Source organism: Ranitomeya imitator, chromosome 4 (genome assembly GCF_032444005.1).
Source record: "Ranitomeya imitator isolate aRanImi1 chromosome 4, aRanImi1.pri, whole genome shotgun sequence".
In the NCBI taxonomy this organism is placed as follows: domain Eukaryota; kingdom Metazoa; phylum Chordata; class Amphibia; order Anura; family Dendrobatidae; genus Ranitomeya; species Ranitomeya imitator.
The window spans coordinates 142,971,015-142,993,169 of NC_091285.1; the positions used below are offsets into that span (position 1 = coordinate 142,971,015).

Below are 22,155 nucleotides of genomic sequence, written 5' to 3' on the forward strand. Positions count from 1 at the left end.
CGTTGTCTCACTCGGCTCCCGCTTGCAGCAGAGCAGTGACTCCAGCCTTAGGCTGCCATCACACTAGCAAATGGTCAGTATTTTACATCAGTATTTCTCAGCCAAAACCAGGAGTGGGTGATAAATGCAGAATTGGTGCATATGTTTCTATTATACTTTTCCTCTAATTGTTCCACTCCTGGTTTTGGCTACAAATACTGAGGTAAAATACTGACCAAATACTGCTAGTGTGACACTGGGTCCTATGTATAGATACCATCGCGCCCACTGTCATGCCACCTCTCCACTAGCCTCAGCTCAGCAGCTACAGCACGGCACAGAACAGAACAACCGACTTCCTGGTCTCGGGCCACGCCCCTTCCTGTCATCGTCCCCCACATGGTCACGTGAGCATGACGTCAGCAGAGGTCCTTTAGCGCACTCGGATTTGCCTCTATCCGCATCATGTCGGCGGTGGCGCTGCAGGAACACTTCAAGACAAACAGCAAGACCCGAGAGTTCCCGGCACACTCCGCCAAGGTGCACTCGGTGGCCTGGAGCTGTGATGGAAGGCGCTTGGCGTCGGGATCCTTCGATAAGACGGCCAGCGTGTTTCTGCTGGAGAAGGACCGGCTGGTGAGACTGCGCCTCCTGGCAGCTGCCAGTACTGGTGTATGAGCTATGGCCGCGGGTCACCTGGGAGCTGTGTGCTGCACTGACTGTGCCATGTACTGTATATATGTAGGGATGTTCTACGTATTCACTATGGTGGCCCCCACATAGCGCCCCGTACAGTATGGCAGCCCCCCACATAGCGCCCCGTACAGTATGGCGGCCCCCCCACATAGTGCCCCGTACAGTATGGCAGCCCCCCACATAGCGCCCCGTACAGTATGGCAGCCCCCCACATAGCGCCCCGTACAGTATGGCGGCCCCCCCACATAGTGCCCCGTACAGTATGGCGGCCCCCCCACATAGTGCCCCGTACAGTATGGCGGCCCCCCCACATAGTGCCCCGTACAGTATGGCAGCCCCCCACATAGCGCCCCGTACAGTATGGCAGCCCCCCACATAGCGCCCCGTACAGTATGGCAGCCCCCCACATAGCGCCCCGTACAGTATGGCAGCCCCCCACATAGCGCCCCGTACAGTATGGCAGCCCCCCACATAGCGCCCCGTACAGTATGGCAGCCCCCCACATAGCGCCCCGTACAGTATGGCAGCCCCCCACATAGCGCCCCGTACAGTATGGCAGCCCCCCACATAGCGCCCCGTACAGTATGGCAGCCCCCCACATAGCGCCCCGTACAGTATGGCAGCCCCCCACATAGCGCCCCGTACAGTATGGCAGCCCCCCACATAGCGCCCCGTACAGTATGGCAGCCCCCCACATAGCGCCCCGTACGGTATGGCAGCCCCCCACATAGCGCCCCGTACGGTATGGCAGCCCCCCACATAGCGCCCCGTACAGTATGGCAGCCCCCCACATAGCGCCCCGTACAGTATGGCAGCCCCCCACATAGCGCCCCGTACAGTATGGCAGCCCCCCACATAGCGCCCCGTACAGTATGGCAGCCCCCCACATAGCGCCCCGTACAGTATGGCAGCCCCCCACATAGCGCCCCGTACAGTATGGCAGCCCCCCACATAGCGCCCCGTACAGTATGGCAGCCCCCCACATAGCGCCCCGTACAGTATGGCAGCCCCCCACATAGCGCCCCGTACAGTATGGCAGCCCCCCACATAGCGCCCCGTACAGTATGGCAGCCCCCCACATAGCGCCCCGTACAGTATGGCAGCCCCCCACATAGCGCCCCGTACAGTATGGCAGCCCCCCACATAGCGCCCCGTACAGTATGGCAGCCCCCCACATAGCGCCCCGTACAGTATGGCAGCCCCCCACATAGCGCCCCGTACAGTATGGCAGCCCCCCACATAGCGCCCCGTACAGTATGGCAGCCCCCCACATAGCGCCCCGTACAGTATGGCAGCCCCCCACATAGCGCCCCGTACAGTATGGCAGCCCCCCACATAGCGCCCCGTACAGTATGGCAGCCCCCCACATAGCGCCCCGTACAGTATGGCAGCCCCCCACATAGCGCCCCGTACAGTATGGCAGCCCCCCACATAGCGCCCCGTACAGTATGGCAGCCCCCACATAGCGCCCCGTACAGTATGGCAGCCCCCCACATTGCGCCCCGTACAGTATGGCAGCCCCCCACATAGCGCCCCGTACAGTATGGCAGCCCCCCACATGGCGCCCCGTACAGTATGGCAGCCCCCCACATAGCGCCCCGTACAGTATGGCAGCCCCCCACATAGCGCCCCGTACAGTATGGCAGCCCCCCACATAGCGCCCCGTACAGTATGGCAGCCCCCCACATAGCGCCCCGTACAGTATGGCAGCCCCCCACATAGCGCCCCGTACAGTATGGCAGCCCCCCACATAGCGCCCCGTACAGTATGGCAGCCCCCCACATAGCGCCCCGTACAGTATGGCAGCCCCCCACATAGCGCCCCGTACAGTATGGCGGCCCCCCACATAGCGCCCCGTACAGTATGGCGGCCCCCCCACATAGTGCCCCGTACAGTATGGCGGCCCCCCCACATAGCGCCCCGTACAGTATGGCGGCCCCCCCCACATAGCGCCCCGTACAGTATGGCGGCCCCCTACATAGCGCCCCGTACAGTATGGCGGCCCCCCACAAAGCGCCCCGTACGGTATATCAGCCCCCACATAGCGCCCCATACGGTATGGCGGCCCCCCCACATAGCGCCCCGTATGGTATGGCAGCGCCCCGTATGGTATGGCGGCCCCCCACATAGCGCCCCGTACGGTATGGCGGCCCCCCACATAGCGCCCCGTACGGTATGGCGGCCCCCCACATAGCGCCCCGTACGGTATGGCGGCCCCCCACATAGCGCCCCTGTACAGTATGGCGGCCCCCCACATAGCGCCCTGTACAGTATGGCGGCCCCCCACATAGCACCCTGTACAGTATGGCGGCCCCCCACATAGCACCCACACTTGGTGCTGGATCATACGCTCACCATATCTTTCTGGTTATATGGTGCGCTGCCCCCCAGGAGCCTCCTAGATATAGGGCCAACCTTGTCTGTATACACAAGCCGCACTGTAACTAATGAATACATGAGCGCCAATATTGGAATCCTTAGCGTTTTTTGATAAAAAAAAAAGGCAAAAACCATCCAACCATGTCAATGTGTTTCTCTTATGTGGGTGGTCTGTAACCACTATATGTCCTACCTCTCCACGTGCCCGGCCCTTCTCATAATACAACTCTGTCACAGTGATTCTCTGTACAGAAGCCACCGCAGAATGGTCAGGTGTCCCGTACAGAGGAGCCATGGATGGAGGTAGTGCGCTGTACATAGGAGCCAGTATGGGCAGAATGGTCAGGTGTCCAGTACAGAGGAGCCATGGATGGAGGTAGTGCCCTGTACGTGGGATCCAGTATGGGCAGAATGGTCAGGTATCCAGTACAGAGGAGCCATGGATGGAGGTAGTGCGCTGTACATAGGAGCCAGTATGGGCAGAATGGTCAGGTGTCCAGTACAAAGGAGCCATGGATGGAGGTAGTGCCCTGTACGTGGGAGCAGTATGTGCAGAATGGTCAGGTGTCCAGTACCGAGGAGCCATGGATGGAGGTAGTGCGCTGTACGTGGCAGCAGTATGTGCAGAATGGTCAGGTGTCCAGTACCGAGGAGCCATGGATGGAGGTAGTGCGCTGTACATAGGAGCCAGTATAGGCAGAATGGTCAGGTGTCCAGTACCGAGGAGCCATGGATGGAGGTAGTGCGCTGCACATAGGAGCCAGTATGGGCAGAATGGTCAGGTGTCCAGTTCAGAGGAGCCATGGATGGAGGTAGTGCGCTGTACATAGGAGCCAGTATGGGCAGAAGGGTCAGGTACCCAGTTCAGAGGAGCCATGGATGGAGGTAGTGCGCTGTACATAGGAGCCAGTATGGGCAGAATGGTCTGGTGTCCAGTACAGAGGAGCCATGGATGGAGGTAGTGCGCTGTACATAGGAGCCAGTATAGGCAGAATGGTCAGGTGTCCAGTACCGAGGAGCCATGGATGGAGGTAGTGCGCTGTACATAGGAGCCAGTATGGGCAGAATGGTCAGGTGTCCAGTACAGAGGAGCCATGGATGGAGGTAGTGCGCTGCACATAGGAGCCAGTATGGGCAGAATGGTCAGGTGTCCAGTTCAGAGGAGCCATGGATGGAGGTAGTGCGCTGTACATAGGAGCCAGTATGGGCAGAAGGGTCAGGTACCCAGTTCAGAGGAGCCATGGATGGAGGTAGTGCGCTGTACATAGGAGCCAGTATGGGCAGAATGGTCTGGTGTCCAGTACAGAGGAGCCATGGATGGAGGTAGTGCGCTGTACATAGGAGCCAGTATGGGCAGAATGGTCAGATGCCCAGTTCAGAGGAGCCATGGATGGAGGTAGTGCGCTGTACATAGGAGCCAGTATGGGCAGAATGGTCAGGTGTCCAGTACAGAGGAGCCATGGATGGAGGTAGTGCGCTGTACATAGGAGCCAGTATGGGCAGAATGGTCTGGTGTCCAGTACAAAGGAGCCATGGATGGAGGTAGTGCCCTGTACGTGGGAGCAGTAGGGGCAGAATGGTCAGGTGTCCAGTACAGAGGAGCCATGGATGGAGGTAGTGCGCTGTACGTGGCAGCAGTATGTGCAGAATGGTCAGGTGTCCAGTACCGAGGAGCCATGGATGGAGGTAGTGCGCTGTACATAGGAGCCAGTATAGGCAGAATGGTCAGGTGTCCAGTACCGAGGAGCCATGGATGGAGGTAGTGCGCTGCACATAGGAGCCAGTATGGGCAGAATGGTCAGGTGTCCAGTTCAGAGGAGCCATGGATGGAGGTAGTGCGCTGTACATAGGAGCCAGTATGGGCAGAAGGGTCAGGTACCCAGTTCAGAGGAGCCATGGATGGAGGTAGTGCGCTGTACATAGGAGCCAGTATGGGCAGAATGGTCTGGTGTCCAGTACAGAGGAGCCATGGATGGAGGTAGTGCGCTGTACATAGGAGCCAGTATAGGCAGAATGGTCAGGTGTCCAGTACCGAGGAGCCATGGATGGAGGTAGTGCGCTGTACATAGGAGCCAGTATGGGCAGAATGGTCAGGTGTCCAGTACAGAGGAGCCATGGATGGAGGTAGTGCGCTGCACATAGGAGCCAGTATGGGCAGAATGGTCAGGTGTCCAGTTCAGAGGAGCCATGGATGGAGGTAGTGCGCTGTACATAGGAGCCAGTATGGGCAGAATGGTCAGATGCCCAGTTCAGAGGAGCCATGGATGGAGGTAGTGCGCTGTACATAGGAGCCAGTATGGGCAGAATGGTCAGGTGCCCAGTTCAGAGGAGCCATGGATGGAGGTAGTGCGCTGCACATAGGAGCCAGTATGGGCAGACTGGTCAGGTGTCCAGTACAGAGAAGCCATGGATGGAGGTAGTGCGCTGTACATAGGAACCAGTATGGGCAGAATGGTCAGGTGCCCAGTTCAGAGGAGCCATGGATGGAGGTAGTGCGCTGCACATAGGAGCCAGTATGGGCAGACTGGTCAGGTGTCCAGTACAGAGGAGCCATGGATGGAGGTAGTGCGCTGTACATAGGAGCCAGTATGGGCAGAATGGTCAGGTGCCCAGTTCAGAGGAGCCATGGATGGAGGTAGTGCGCTGTACATTGGAGCCAGTATGGGCAGAATGGTCAGGTGCCCAGTACAGAGGAGCCATGGATGAAATAGTGCGCTATACATATGAGCCAGTATGGGCAGAATGGTCAGGTGTCCAGTACAGAGGAGCCATGGATGGAGGTAGTGCGCTGTACATAGGAGCCAGTATGGGCAGAATGGTCAGGTGCCCAGTTCAGAGGAGCCATGGATGGAGGTAGTGCGCTGTACATAGGAGCCAGTATGGGCAGAATGGTCAGGTGCCCAGTACAGAGGAGCCATGGATGAAATAGTGCGCTATACATATGAGCCAGTATGGGCAGAATGGTCTGTTGTCCAGTACAGAGGAGCCATGGATGGAGGTAGTGCGCTGTACATAGGAGCCAGTATGGGCAGAATGGTCTGGTGTCCAGTACAGAGGAGCCATGGATGGAGGTAGTGCGCTGTACATAGGAGCCAGTATGGGCAGAATGGTCTGGTGTCCAGTACAGAGGAGCCATGGATGGAGGTAGTGCGCTGTACATCGGAAGCAGAATGGTCAGGTGCCCAGTACAGAGGAGCCATGGATGGAGGTAGTGCGCTGTACATAGGAGCCAGTATGGGCAGAATGGTCAGGTGCCCAGTTCAGAGGAGCCATGGATGGAGGTAGTGCGCTGTACATAGGAGCCAGTATGGGCAGAATGGTCTGGTGTCCAGTACAGAGGAGCCATGGATGGAGGTAGTGCGCTGTACATAGGAGGCAGAATGGTCTGGTGTCCAGTACAGAGGAGCCATGGATGGAGGTAGTGCGCTGCACATAGGAGCCAGTATAGGCAGAATGGTCAGGTGTCCAGTACAGAGGAGCCATGGATGGAGGTAGTGTACTGCACATAGGAGCCAGTATGGGCAGAATGGTCAGGTGTCCAGTACAGAGGAGCCATGGATGGAGGTAGTGCGCTGCACATAGGAGCCAGTATAGGCAGAATGGTCTGGTGTCCAGTACAGAGGAGCCATGGATGGAGGTAGTGCGCTGTACGTGGGAGCAGTAGGGGCAGAATGGTCAGGTGTCCAGTACAGAGGAGCCATGGATGGAGGTAGTGCGCTGTACGTGGCAGCAGTATGTGCAGAATGGTCAGGTGTCCAGTACCGAGGAGCCATGGATGGAGGTAGTGCGCTGTACATAGGAGCCAGTATAGGCAGAATGATCAGGTGTCCAGTACAGAGGAGCCATGGATGGAGGTAGTGCGCTGCACATAGGAGCCAGTATGGGCAGAATGGTCAGGTGTCCAGTTCAGAGGAGCCATGGATGGAGGTAGTGCGCTGCACATAGGAGCCAGTATGGGCAGACTGGTCAGGTGTCCAGTACAGAGGAGCCATGGATGGAGGTAGTGCGCTGTACATTGGAGCCAGTATGGGCAGAATGGTCAGGTGCCCAGTTCAGAGGAGCCATGGATGGAGGTAGTGCGCTGTACATAGGAGCCAGTATGGGCAGAATGGTCAGGTGCCCAGTACAGAGGAGCCATGGATGAAATAGTGCGCTATTCATATGAGCCAGTATGGGCAGAATGGTCAGGTGTCTAGTACAGAGGAGCCATGGATGGAGGTAGTGCGCTGTACATAGGAGCCAGTATGGGCAGAATGGTCAGGTGCCCAGTTCAGAGGAGCCATGGATGGAGGTAGTGCGCTGTACATAGGAGCCAGTATGGGCAGAATGGTCAGGTGCCCAGTACAGAGGAGCCATGGATGAAATAGTGCGCTATACATATGAGCCAGTATGGGCAGAATGGTCTGTTGTCCAGTACAGAGGAGCCATGGATGGAGGTAGTGCGCTGTACATAGGAGCCAGTATGGGCAGAATGGTCTGGTGTCTAGTACAGAGGAGCCATGGATGGAGGTAGTGCGCTGTACATAGGAGCCAGTATGGGCAGAATGGTCTGGTGTCCAGTACAGAGGAGCCATGGATGGAGGTAGTGCGCTGTACATCGGAAGCAGAATGGTCAGGTGCCCAGTACAGAGGAGCCATGGATGGAGGTAGTGCGCTGTACATAGGAGCCAGTATGGGCAGAATGGTCAGGTGCCCAGTTCAGAGGAGCCATGGATGGAGGTAGTGCGCTGTACATAGGAGCCAGTATGGGCAGAATGGTCTGGTGTCCAGTACAGAGGAGCCATGGATGGAGGTAGTGCGCTGTACATAGGAGGCAGAATGGTCTGGTGTCCAGTACAGAGGAGCCATGGATGGAGGTAGTGCGCTGCACATAGGAGCCAGTATAGGCAGAATGGTCAGGTGTCCAGTACAGAGGAGCCATGGATGGAGGTAGTGTACTGCACATAGGAGCCAGTATGGGCAGAATGGTCAGGTGTCCAGTACAGAGGAGCCATGGATGGAGGTAGTGCGCTGCACATAGGAGCCAGTATAGGCAGAATGGTCTGGTGTCCAGTACAGAGGAGCCATGGATGGAGGTAGTGCGCTGCACATAGGAGCCAGTATAGGCAGAATGGTCTGGTGTCCAGTACAGAGGAGCCATGGATGGAGGTAGTGCGCTGTACATAGGAGCCAGTATGGGCAGAATGGTCTGGTGTCCAGTACAGAGGAGCCATGGATGGAGGTAGTGCGCTGCACATAGGAGCCAGTATAGGCAGAATGGTCTGGTGTCCAGTACAGAGGAGCCATGGATGGAGGTAGTGCGCTGTACATAGGAGCCAGTATGGGCAGAATGGTCTGGTGTCCAGTACAGAGGAGCCATGGATGGAGGTAGTGCGCTGTACATAGGAGCCAGTATGGGCAGAATGGTCAGGTGTCCAGTACCGAGGAGCCATGGATGGAGGTAGTGCGCTGTACATAGGAGCCAGTATAGGCAGAATGATCAGGTGTCCAGTACAGAGGAGCCATGGATGGAGGTAGTGCGCTGCACATAGGAGCCAGTATGGGCAGAATGGTCAGGTGTCCAGTTCAGAGGAGCCATGGATGGAGGTAGTGCGCTGCACATAGGAGCCAGTATGGGCAGACTGGTCAGGTGTCCAGTACAGAGGAGCCATGGATGGAGGTAGTGCGCTGTACATAGGAGCCAGTATGGGCAGAATGGTCTGGTGTCCAGTACAGAGGAGCCATGGATGGAGGTAGAGCGCTGTACATAGGAGCCAGTATGGGCAGAATGGTCAGGTGCCCAGTTCAGAGGAGCCATGGATGGAGGTAGTGCGCTGTACATAGGAGCCAGTATGAGCAGAATGGTCAGGTGCCCAGTACAGAGGAGCCATGGATGGAGGTAGTGCGCTGCACATAGGTGCCAGTATGTATAGAATGGTCAGGTGTCCAGTACAGAGGAGCCATGGATGGAGGTAGTGGCTGTACATAGGAGCCAGTTTGGGCAGAATGGTCAGGTGCCCAGTACAGAGGAGCCATGGATGGAGGTAGTGCGCTGTACATAGGAGCCAGTATGGGCAGAATGGTCAGGTGCCCAGTTCAGAGGAGCCATGGATGGAGGTAGTGCGCTGTACATAGGAGCCAGTATGGGCAGAATGGTCAGGTGTCCAGTACAGAGGAGCCATGGATGGAGGTAGTGCGCTGTACATAGGAGCCAGTATGGGCAGAATGGTCAGGTGCCCAGTACAGAGGAGCCATGGATGAAATAGTGCGCTATACATAGGAGCCAGTATGGGCAGAATGATCAGGTGTCCAGTACAGAGGAGCCATGGATGGAGGTAGTGCGCTGCACATAGGAGCCAGTATGGGCAGAATGATCAGGTGTCCAGTACAGAGGAGCCATGGATGGAGGTAGTGCGCTGCACATAGGAGCCAGTATGGGCAGAATGGTCTGGTGTCCAGTACAGAGGAGCCATGGATGGAGGTAGTGCGCTGTACATAGGAGGCAGAATGGTCTGGTGTCCAGTACAGAGGAGCCATGGATGGAGGTAGTGCGCTGCACATAGGAGCCAGTATAGGCAGAATGGTCAGGTGTCCAGTACAGAGGAGCCATGGATGGAGGTAGTGTACTGCACATAGGAGCCAGTATGGGCAGAATGGTCAGGTGTCCAGTACAGAGGAGCCATGGATGGAGGTAGTGCGCTGCACATAGGAGCCAGTATAGGCAGAATGGTCTGGTGTCCAGTACAGAGGAGCCATGGATGGAGGTAGTGCGCTGTACATAGGAGCCAGTATAGGCAGAATGGTCTGGTGTCCAGTACAGAGGAGCCATGGATGGAGGTAGTGCGCTGTACATAGGAGCCAGTATAGGCAGAATGATCAGGTGTCCAGTACAGAGGAGCCATGGATGGAGGTAGTGCGCTGCACATAGGAGCCAGTATGGGCAGAATGGTCAGGTGTCCAGTTCAGAGGAGCCATGGATGGAGGTAGTGCGCTGCACATAGGAGCCAGTATGGGCAGACTGGTCAGGTGTCCAGTACAGAGGAGCCATGGATGGAGGTAGTGCGCTGTACATTGGAGCCAGTATGGGCAGAATGGTCAGGTGCCCAGTTCAGAGGAGCCATGGATGGAGGTAGTGCGCTGTACATAGGAGCCAGTATGGGCAGAATGGTCAGGTGCCCAGTACAGAGGAGCCATGGATGAAATAGTGCGCTATACATATGAGCCAGTATGGGCAGAATGGTCAGGTGTCCAGTACAGAGGAGCCATGGATGGAGGTAGTGCGCTGTACATAGGAGCCAGTATGGGCAGAATGGTCAGGTGCCCAGTTCAGAGGAGCCATGGATGGAGGTAGTGCGCTGTACATAGGAGCCAGTATGGGCAGAATGGTCAGGTGCCCAGTACAGAGGAGCCATGGATGAAATAGTGCGCTATACATATGAGCCAGTATGGGCAGAATGGTCTGTTGTCCAGTACAGAGGAGCCATGGATGGAGGTAGTGCGCTGTACATAGGAGCCAGTATGGGCAGAATGGTCTGGTGTCTAGTACAGAGGAGCCATGGATGGAGGTAGTGCGCTGTACATAGGAGCCAGTATGGGCAGAATGGTCTGGTGTCCAGTACAGAGGAGCCATGGATGGAGGTAGTGCGCTGTACATCGGAAGCAGAATGGTCAGGTGCCCAGTACAGAGGAGCCATGGATGGAGGTAGTGCGCTGTACATAGGAGCCAGTATGGGCAGAATGGTCAGGTGCCCAGTTCAGAGGAGCCATGGATGGAGGTAGTGCGCTGTACATAGGAGCCAGTATGGGCAGAATGGTCTGGTGTCCAGTACAGAGGAGCCATGGATGGAGGTAGTGCGCTGTACATAGGAGGCAGAATGGTCTGGTGTCCAGTACAGAGGAGCCATGGATGGAGGTAGTGCGCTGCACATAGGAGCCAGTATAGGCAGAATGGTCAGGTGTCCAGTACAGAGGAGCCATGGATGGAGGTAGTGTACTGCACATAGGAGCCAGTATGGGCAGAATGGTCAGGTGTCCAGTACAGAGGAGCCATGGATGGAGGTAGTGCGCTGCACATAGGAGCCAGTATAGGCAGAATGGTCTGGTGTCCAGTACAGAGGAGCCATGGATGGAGGTAGTGCGCTGCACATAGGAGCCAGTATAGGCAGAATGGTCTGGTGTCCAGTACAGAGGAGCCATGGATGGAGGTAGTGCGCTGTACATAGGAGCCAGTATGGGCAGAATGGTCTGGTGTCCAGTACAGAGGAGCCATGGATGGAGGTAGTGCGCTGCACATAGGAGCCAGTATAGGCAGAATGGTCTGGTGTCCAGTACAGAGGAGCCATGGATGGAGGTAGTGCGCTGTACGTGGGAGCAGTAGGGGCAGAATGGTCAGGTGTCCAGTACAGAGGAGCCATGGATGGAGGTAGTGCGCTGTACGTGGCAGCAGTATGTGCAGAATGGTCAGGTGTCCAGTACCGAGGAGCCATGGATGGAGGTAGTGCGCTGTACATAGGAGCCAGTATAGGCAGAATGATCAGGTGTCCAGTACAGAGGAGCCATGGATGGAGGTAGTGCGCTGCACATAGGAGCCAGTATGGGCAGAATGGTCAGGTGTCCAGTTCAGAGGAGCCATGGATGGAGGTAGTGCGCTGCACATAGGAGCCAGTATGGGCAGACTGGTCAGGTGTCCAGTACAGAGGAGCCATGGATGGAGGTAGTGCGCTGTACATTGGAGCCAGTATGGGCAGAATGGTCTGGTGTCCAGTACAGAGGAGCCATGGATGGAGGTAGAGCGCTGTACATAGGAGCCAGTATGGGCAGAATGGTCAGGTGCCCAGTACAGAGGAGCCATGGATGGAGGTAGTGCGCTGTACATAGGAACCAGTATGGGCAGAATGGTCAGGTGCCCAGTTCAGAGGAGCCATGGATGGAGGTAGTGCGCTGTACATAGGAGCCAGTATAGGCAGAATGGTCAGGTGTCCAGTACCGAGGAGCCATGGATGGAGGTAGTGCGCTGTACATAGGAGCCAGTATGGGCAGAATGGTCAGGTGTCCAGTACAGAGGAGCCATGGATGGAGGTAGTGCGCTGCACATAGGAGCCAGTATGGGCAGAATGGTCAGGTGTCCAGTTCAGAGGAGCCATGGATGGAGGTAGTGCGCTGTACGTGGGAGCAGTAGGGGCAGAATGGTCAGGTGCCCAGTACAGAGGAGCCATGGATGGAGGTCGTGCGCTATACATAGGAGCCAGTATGTGCAGAATGGTCAGGTGTCCAGTACAAAGGAGCCATGGATGGAGGTAGTTCGCTGCACATAGGAGCCAGTATAGGCAGAATGGTCTGGTGTCCAGTACAGAGGAGCCATGGATGGAGGTAGTGCGCTGCACATAGGAGCCAGTATAGGCAGAATGGTCTGGTGTCCAGTACAGAGGAGCCATGGATGGAGGTAGTGCGCTGTACATAGGAGCCAGTATGGGCAGAATGGTCTGGTGTCCAGTACAGAGGAGCCATGGATGGAGGTAGTGCGCTGCACATAGGAGCCAGTATAGGCAGAATGGTCTGGTGTCCAGTACAGAGGAGCCATGGATGGAGGTAGTGCGCTGTACATAGGAGCCAGTATGGGCAGAATGGTCAGGTGTCCAGTACCGAGGAGCCATGGATGGAGGTAGTGCGCTGTACATAGGAGCCAGTATAGGCAGAATGATCAGGTGTCCAGTACAGAGGAGCCATGGATGGAGGTAGTGCGCTGCACATAGGAGCCAGTATGGGCAGAATGGTCAGGTGTCCAGTTCAGAGGAGCCATGGATGGAGGTAGTGCGCTGCACATAGGAGCCAGTATGGGCAGACTGGTCAGGTGTCCAGTACAGAGGAGCCATGGATGGAGGTAGTGCGCTGTACATAGGAGCCAGTATGGGCAGAATGGTCTGGTGTCCAGTACAGAGGAGCCATGGATGGAGGTAGAGCGCTGTACATAGGAGCCAGTATGGGCAGAATGGTCAGGTGCCCAGTTCAGAGGAGCCATGGATGGAGGTAGTGCGCTGTACATAGGAGCCAGTATGAGCAGAATGGTCAGGTGCCCAGTACAGAGGAGCCATGGATGGAGGTAGTGCGCTGCACATAGGTGCCAGTATGTATAGAATGGTCAGGTGTCCAGTACAGAGGAGCCATGGATGGAGGTAGTGGCTGTACATAGGAGCCAGTTTGGGCAGAATGGTCAGGTGCCCAGTTCAGAGGAGCCATGGATGGAGGTAGTGCGCTGTACATAGGAGCCAGTATGGGCAGAATGGTCAGGTGTCCAGTACAGAGGAGCCATGGATGGAGGTAGTGCGCTGTACATAGGAGCCAGTATGGGCAGAATGGTCAGGTGCCCAGTACAGAGGAGCCATGGATGAAATAGTGCGCTATACATAGGAGCCAGTATGGGCAGAATGGTCAGGTGTCCAGTACAGAGGAGCCATGGATGGAGGTAGTGCGCTGTACATAGGAGCCAGTATGGGCAGAATGGTCAGGTGCCCAGTTCAGAGGAGCCATGGATGGAGGTAGTGCGCTGTACATAGGAGCCAGTATGGGCAGAATGGTCAGGTGCCCAGTACAGAGGAGCCATGGATGAAATAGTGCGCTATACATATGAGCCAGTATGGGCAGAATGGTCTGTTGTCCAGTACAGAGGAGCCATGGATGGAGGTAGTGCGCTGTACATAGGAGCCAGTATGGGCAGAATGGTCTGGTGTCTAGTACAGAGGAGCCATGGATGGAGGTAGTGCGCTGTACATAGGAGCCAGTATGGGCAGAATGGTCTGGTGTCCAGTACAGAGGAGCCATGGATGGAGGTAGTGCGCTGTACATCGGAAGCAGAATGGTCAGGTGCCCAGTACAGAGGAGCCATGGATGGAGGTAGTGCGCTGTACATAGGAGCCAGTATGGGCAGAATGGTCAGGTGCCCAGTTCAGCGGAGCCATGGATGGAGGTAGTGCGCTGTACATAGGAGCCAGTATGGGCAGAATGGTCTGGTGTCCAGTACAGAGGAGCCATGGATGGAGGTAGTGCGCTGCACATAGGAGCCAGTATAGGCAGAATGGTCAGGTGTCCAGTACAGAGGAGCCATGGATGGAGGTAGTGTACTGCACATAGGAGCCAGTATGGGCAGAATGGTCAGGTGTCCAGTACAGAGGAGCCATGGATGGAGGTAGTGCGCTGCACATAGGAGCCAGTATAGGCAGAATGGTCTGGTGTCCAGTACAGAGGAGCCATGGATGGAGGTAGTGCGCTGCACATAGGAGCCAGTATAGGCAGAATGGTCTGGTGTCCAGTACAGAGGAGCCATGGATGGAGGTAGTGCGCTGTACATAGGAGCCAGTATGGGCAGAATGGTCTGGTGTCCAGTACAGAGGAGCCATGGATGGAGGTAGTGCGCTGCACATAGGAGCCAGTATAGGCAGAATGGTCTGGTGTCCAGTACAGAGGAGCCATGGATGGAGGTAGTGCGCTGTACGTGGGAGCAGTAGGGGCAGAATGGTCAGGTGTCCAGTACAGAGGAGCCATGGATGGAGGTAGTGCGCTGTACGTGGCAGCAGTATGTGCAGAATGGTCAGGTGTCCAGTACCGAGGAGCCATGGATGGAGGTAGTGCGCTGTACATAGGAGCCAGTATAGGCAGAATGATCAGGTGTCCAGTACAGAGGAGCCATGGATGGAGGTAGTGCGCTGCACATAGGAGCCAGTATGGGCAGAATGGTCAGGTGTCCAGTTCAGAGGAGCCATGGATGGAGGTAGTGCGCTGCACATAGGAGCCAGTATGGGCAGACTGGTCAGGTGTCCAGTACAGAGGAGCCATGGATGGAGGTAGTGCGCTGTACATTGGAGCCAGTATGGGCAGAATGGTCTGGTGTCCAGTACAGAGGAGCCATGGATGGAGGTAGAGCGCTGTACATAGGAGCCAGTATGGGCAGAATGGTCAGGTGCCCAGTACAGAGGAGCCATGGATGGAGGTAGTGCGCTGTACATAGGAACCAGTATGGGCAGAATGGTCAGGTGCCCAGTTCAGAGGAGCCATGGATGGAGGTAGTGCGCTGTACATAGGAGCCAGTATAGGCAGAATGGTCAGGTGTCCAGTACCGAGGAGCCATGGATGGAGGTAGTGCGCTGTACATAGGAGCCAGTATGGGCAGAATGGTCAGGTGTCCAGTACAGAGGAGCCATGGATGGAGGTAGTGCGCTGCACATAGGAGCCAGTATGGGCAGAATGGTCAGGTGTCCAGTTCAGAGGAGCCATGGATGGAGGTAGTGCGCTGTACGTGGGAGCAGTAGGGGCAGAATGGTCAGGTGCCCAGTACAGAGGAGCCATGGATGGAGGTCGTGCGCTATACATAGGAGCCAGTATGTGCAGAATGGTCAGGTGTCCAGTACAAAGGAGCCATGGATGGAGGTAGTGCGCTGCACATAGGAGCCAGTATAGGCAGAATGGTCTGGTGTCCAGTACAGAGGAGCCATGGATGGAGGTAGTGCGCTGCACATAGGAGCCAGTATAGGCAGAATGGTCTGGTGTCCAGTACAGAGGAGCCATGGATGGAGGTAGTGCGCTGTACATAGGAGCCAGTATGGGCAGAATGGTCTGGTGTCCAGTACAGAGGAGCCATGGATGGAGGTAGTGCGCTGCACATAGGAGCCAGTATAGGCAGAATGGTCTGGTGTCCAGTACAGAGGAGCCATGGATGGAGGTAGTGCGCTGTACATAGGAGCCAGTATGGGCAGAATGGTCAGGTGTCCAGTACCGAGGAGCCATGGATGGAGGTAGTGCGCTGTACATAGGAGCCAGTATAGGCAGAATGATCAGGTGTCCAGTACAGAGGAGCCATGGATGGAGGTAGTGCGCTGCACATAGGAGCCAGTATGGGCAGAATGGTCAGGTGTCCAGTTCAGAGGAGCCATGGATGGAGGTAGTGCGCTGCACATAGGAGCCAGTATGGGCAGACTGGTCAGGTGTCCAGTACAGAGGAGCCATGGATGGAGGTAGTGCGCTGTACATAGGAGCCAGTATGGGCAGAATGGTCAGGTGTCCAGTACAGAGGAGCCATGGATGGAGGTAGTGCGCTGCACATAGGAGCCAGTATGGGCAGAATGGTCAGGTGTCCAGTTCAGAGGAGCCATGGATGGAGGTAGTGCGCTGCACATAGGAGCCAGTATGGGCAGACTGGTCAGGTGTCCAGTACAGAGGAGCCATGGATGGAGGTAGTGCGCTGTACATAGGAGCCAGTATGGGCAGAATGGTCAGGTGTCCAGTACAGAGGAGCCATGGATGGAGGTAGAGCGCTGTACATAGGAGCCAGTATGGGCAGAATGGTCAGGTGCCCAGTTCAGAGGAGCCATGGATGGAGGTAGTGCGCTGTACATAGGAGCCAGTATGAGCAGAATGGTCAGGTGCCCAGTACAGAGGAGCCATGGATGGAGGTAGTGCGCTGCACATAGGTGCCAGTATGTATAGAATGGTCAGGTGTCCAGTACAGAGGAGCCATGGATGGAGGTAGTGGCTGTACATAGGAGCCAGTTTGGGCAGAATGGTCAGGTGCCCAGTACAGAGGAGCCATGGATGGAGGTAGTGCGCTGTACATAGGAGCCAGTATGGGCAGAATGGTCAGGTGCCCAGTTCAGAGGAGCCATGGATGGAGGTAGTGCGCTGTACATAGGAGCCAGTATGGGCAGAATGGTCAGGTGTCCAGTACAGAGGAGCCATGGATGGAGGTAGTGCGCTGTACATAGGAGCCAGTATGGGCAGAATGGTCAGGTGCCCAGTACAGAGGAGCCATGGATGAAATAGTGCGCTATACATAGGAGCCAGTATGGGCAGAATGGTCAGGTGTCCAGTACAGAGGAGCCATGGATGGAGGTAGTGCGCTGTACATCGGAAGCAGAATGGTCAGGTGCCCAGTACAGAGGAGCCATGGATGGAGGTAGTGCGCTGTACATAGGAGCCAGTATGGGCAGAATGGTCAGGTGCCCAGCTCAGAGGAGCCATGGATGGAGGTAGTGCGCTGTACATAGGAGCCAGTATGGGCAGCCTATTAAAGGTCAGGCAGCGAGGAATGCAGCACTCTCTAATATTTCGCACTTACAAAACAGACCTTGATGAAGACCTAAGGGCGAAACGTTGCTGTCCCCCTGTTTTATGTGATGTATTAATAAAGAAGACAATACTTTTTGCTACCGTGGGTGCTGCTGTCGCTTTTTTCACCTGTGGATCTTATGGCGCATTGATCATCCTGTTTTGGGCATAATTGCAGGCACTACCTACATATCAATATATACGGCGAGATGCTGCCCTAAAAGTGCTGTTATTTCTGTGCTCGGATCGGGAGACCCGCTGATCACTCCGTGTATACGGTGGTCTGAACGCATTTACTGTTAGTGGGCAGCCCTATTGGTCTTAATTGACAGCTCATGTGTTTTCTTACTCTCTCGTCACTGCTCAGATACTGTGTCCTATGACCCATGGTTGGTACATGAGCAGTGCGGGCATCGTTCTGGGAGTACTGGGCACAGGTGTAAGATTCCAGGGCTGAAGAATGAAATTCCTTGTGAACTCAAAGGTTGGACCTGTGGGAAATCTGGGTATATCCACCTCTTAATGTTCCTACAGCAGCAATGATGCAGATTACTGACAAGTGTGTACGTATAACAGCGTCCGTACAAGTGCTACCGTTAAGGATCTGCTGTGAGCTGCTGGGCACACTCCGGATTTTATTTTACTTTTTTCCAATTGCAGGTAAAGGAGACAAATTATCGCGGCCATGGGGACAGCGTGGATCAGCTCTGCTGGCATCCCACAAACCCAAATCTGTTCGTCACTGCATCGGGGGACAAGACTATTCGTATATGGGATGTTAAATCGGAGAGTTGCCTTACAACTGTGACCACAAAAGGTGAGTGTCCGCAATCCCTCCATTCATAAGGACTGATGGAGGCCCTTCGTATTTGAAGATGTATTACAGAAATTGAAGGGAGTTTCCTGGAAAAGACATACATCACCTATTAATGGAATTCTTAAAGGGGTTGCTGTCCACTACTTGAACAACCCCCTTCTTGATTTAAATGTTCGGCTCCAACAAAAAAAACTATGGCGTCGTTTCAGCGGTGTCAACACTTGCGGTCTCTGGGCTATCGTGCGGTTGTTGTGAGAGGTGACCCCAGGCGCCCAATCGGCGTCATTGTCCCACCTTTGGACAAGTCAAATATGAAGAATAAGTCTGGGTTGTAGCCGATATCTGACTTCCTCTTCGTGTTCAATTCAACAGTAGGCGGGGACAGTGACACCAGCGCTGATTGGGCGCCGGGGTCACGTGTCACAACAACAGCATGGGAGCCCCAGCGAGAGCAAGTGCTGACACTGCGAGAATGGCGCCGGCACTGGAAGTGAGTATAAGCTTTTTTTATTTTATCGTGGCCAACCACTGCTACTTTCACACATGGGGTTACATTGATCAGACCCCAAGCAATCAAGAATCCCCTATCCTTTGTATGGGGTATAACGTGGTACAACTCCCTTCTGAGGAACCATGTCCCTCCCATACTAGTGATCAGTGGAGCCCCTAGTGATCATAGATTTCTCTCCTGTCTTAGCTCCCTTACCAGTCCCATCCGTCAAGGAGAACACAGAATCCTGATCGATTTCTATATGCTGCATAGTAATCCTGCTTGTTGAGTCCTGCTATACTACATTTCTACCTTTTTATTTTATTAATGCCATATCTCGCCCTTAGGTGAAAATATCAATATTTGCTGGAGCCCTGACGGTCAGACCATTGCAGTGGGAAATAAAGACGACGTTGTCACCTTTATAGATGTTAAAACTCATCGCCCCAAAGCAGAGGAACAATTCAAGTTTGAAGTCAATGAAATCTCCTGGAACAATGACAACAATATGTTCTTCCTCACCAACGGGAATGGTTGTATTAATATCCTGAGGTACGGTGTCCATCATTCAGCACTCCTGTCACTGGTGTAGTAATAGATCGATGTCCTGAGCTATACTTGCAGACAACAGTCTCTTTAAGGGAACCTGAAGGTAACCCCCACCTATCTCCTAATCAAACAGGTGCGTGTAGCTGCTGAAAATACAAGTAAATTCACACTTTAAAGTCAGCACAGTTTTGTACCCCTACTGTTCTGAGATTTGAATGCATTGGGGCATAATGATGGCGTTCTATTGCCTATCTCCTTTCTGCCCTTTACTCCATTCTTTCTCGACTAGATGAATGAGTTAGTGCCTCACTTCCAGCCTCATCAATATATCTCTTCAGTAGGGGAAAAACTCTGTGGGATATAAAGGTATGGATTAACTTGTATTTTCAATGGCTACTGCCCACTATATGTATTCGGTTGTGAGGGAAGGTTACTGACCAGGTCCTGGTAAGTAAATTCATATATGTCATCTTTTAAAGGATATTATTAAATTATGAAATTACTTTAATTGGTTAGACAGCATGAAAATGAAGCAAGTTTTGCAGTTGATTGGCTATCTGCTGTCGTGTTGATCTCTTGCAATGAGTGCTTTTATCTTTCATGGTGTGCAGCTGGTATCCATGGAGCTTGGCCACTGGTGCTTGCCAGACTCTGCAGAAAGTGTGCAGTAGCTTAGTTTCAGGAGTAAACGTGCTCTCATGAGGTGCTGTCTGAGCATGCTTTGGTGCTAACTGAGTGACTTTTTTTGCGTGCATGAAAAATGTTAGAGTCCCTGCACACACGTGTCTCGGCTGTTCGACAGCCACAACACATGCAGTGATTGACGGGTTTTTATGCAATCCCTGCATGTGTTGCAGCTGTTAAACAGGTGCGGGGACTCAAACATATTTTTCAATACGCTGAAGTCACTTGGTTAGTACGCGAGCATGCTCAGGTAACACCATATCCAAGCATGTTTGTTCATCACTACTCCTAATAGTATAACCAACTTTTTCAGCCCATTGATTTTTATACAGCAGATAGCTGCTACCTCACTCCCTCTGTTTGTTATAACTCTTACCAGAAACCAGCATCCCCTGCTTTTGGAGCAGGTATCCTAATCAGGACTCTCACTGTTCATAGCTGTGTGCTTGTTCAATTGCTCTGTCGTCTCAGTGTAAATGTGATGATGGGGTAGAGTCAAAACAAACCACTGATTGCTTAATGTGTTACAGCAGAACTTGTGCTGAGCTTTATAGTTCTACTAATACTACAGCTCTGTTGCTCACCAGAACTGTAACAAGAAGTGCCAATATCAAAAGATATTTGGGAGTAAGGAGACTACGAAGCTGTGTGCTACTCAAGAGACAATTTGAAAATAACGACTACCGTATATACTCGAGTATAAGCCAAGATTTTCAGCCCAAAGAAATGGGCTGAAAGTGCCCCTCTCGGCTTATACTCGAGTCATGGTCGGCGGGTGAGGGGGAGCGACGACGGTCACATACTCACCTGCTCCTGACGCGGTCCCTGCATGTCCCATGTCACGTGGTACTGCTCATTAAAGTAATGAATATGGACTCCACTCCCATAGGGGTGGAGCCGCATATTCATTACTGTAATGAGCGGTACCATGTGACCGCTCACTACAGGAAAAAGCTGCGGGCGACGGAGATCATCTGTCCTGGAGAAGCTGCCAGGGACTGCGCCGGGAGCAGGTGAGTATTTCATATTCGCCTTTCCTCGTTCCACCGTCGCTCTGTCTTCTCCGTCCTCTGCAGTGACTGTTCAGGTCAGAGGGCGCGATGACGTATTAGTGTGCGCGCCGCCCTCTACCTGAACAGTCAGTGCGGAGAGACGGGACGCTGAGGAGCAGCGGGCAGCAACAAGAGGTGAGTTTGCCATATTATTTATTTTTTATTATTTTTTTTTTTATTGCAGCAGCCTTATATGTGGCACATTGTTATATGGGGCATCTTATGGGGCCATAATGAACCGTATGGAGCATTATATGTGGCACATTGTTATATGGGGCATCTTATGGGGCCATAATGAGCTGTATGGAGCATTATATGTGGCACATTTTTATATGGAGCAACTTACGGGGCCATAATCAGCATTTGTGCAGCATTATATGGGGCATATTTTATATAGAGCATCTTATGGGGCCATCATGAACTGTATAGAGCATTATATGGGGCTGCTGATTCAATATGAATATTCAAAAAACACTTAACCTACTGATGTCTCAATTAATTTTACTTTTATTGGTATCCATTTTTATTTTTGACATTTTCCGGTAGCTGCTGCGTTTTCCACCTTAGGCTTATACTCGAGTGATTAATTTTTCCTAGTTTTTTTTTTTGTTGCAAAATTAGGGGGCTCGGCTTATACTCGGGTCAGCTTATACTCGAGTATATATGGTATATAAACACGACAAATATCAAAAGACTGCCCGTCCCTTCCAAACAGACAAATGGGAACAGGTACAAGCTAAGAGAGCCACGCTATATGTAATTACTAGTGATGAGCGAATGTACTTGTTACTTGAAGTCTCTCGAGCATGCTCGGGGGGTCCTTCGAGTATTTTTAGTGATCGGAGTTTGTTTTTCTTGCCGAAGCTGAATGATTTACATCTTTTAGCCAGCATAAGTACATGTGGGGGTTGCCTGGTTGCTAGAGGATCCCCACATGTACTTATGCTGGCTATCAGATGTAAATCATTCAGCTGCGGCAAGAAAAACTAAAACTCCGAGCACTAAAAAAATACTCGGAGGACACCTGAGCATGCTCGGGAAATCTCGAGTAACGAGTATGTTCCCTCATCACTGGTTATTACCAAATCTGCCCTCTAAAATGCTGTAGTATGTAAACATTACTGCTGTAGAAAATAAAGTTAAAAATGAAGGTACTTGACATATAAATTGGCCAATTCATGTGAGCCCAACAGCCTGCTACAAGACGACCCTACTTGTTGGGACCCGAAGGCCGGCCTCACACTAGCGAGTTTTACGGACGTAAGAGAGGTGCTGAAAATACGGATTGTATATGGTACAATGCTTCTCTATGCCCCAGCTCCTATCAGCCGTATTTTACTGATCCGTATTATACGGTCTTCTACGGCCGTAGAAAAACGCAGCATGCTGCGTTTGTCACCGTATTGCGCAAAAAATACGCCAATGAAAGTCTATGA

At 53.5% G+C, this 22,155-nt stretch overlaps 1 protein-coding gene across 1 annotated transcript in view; it reads left to right on the forward strand.

Annotated features, from left to right (window-relative positions):
- The first annotated feature begins 364 nt into the window (after nucleotides 1–364).
- THOC3 (THO complex subunit 3) overlaps nucleotides 365–22,155 on the forward strand; it is a 47,453-nt gene continuing 25,662 nt past the window's right edge. The window contains exons 1-3 of the mRNA XM_069763987.1: nucleotides 365–615; nucleotides 17,788–17,944; nucleotides 18,782–18,986. Of these exons, the coding sequence (XP_069620088.1) occupies nucleotides 445–615; nucleotides 17,788–17,944; nucleotides 18,782–18,986 (533 nt within the window). The 5' untranslated portion in view covers nucleotides 365–444. The remainder of the gene's footprint in view (nucleotides 616–17,787; nucleotides 17,945–18,781; nucleotides 18,987–22,155) is intronic.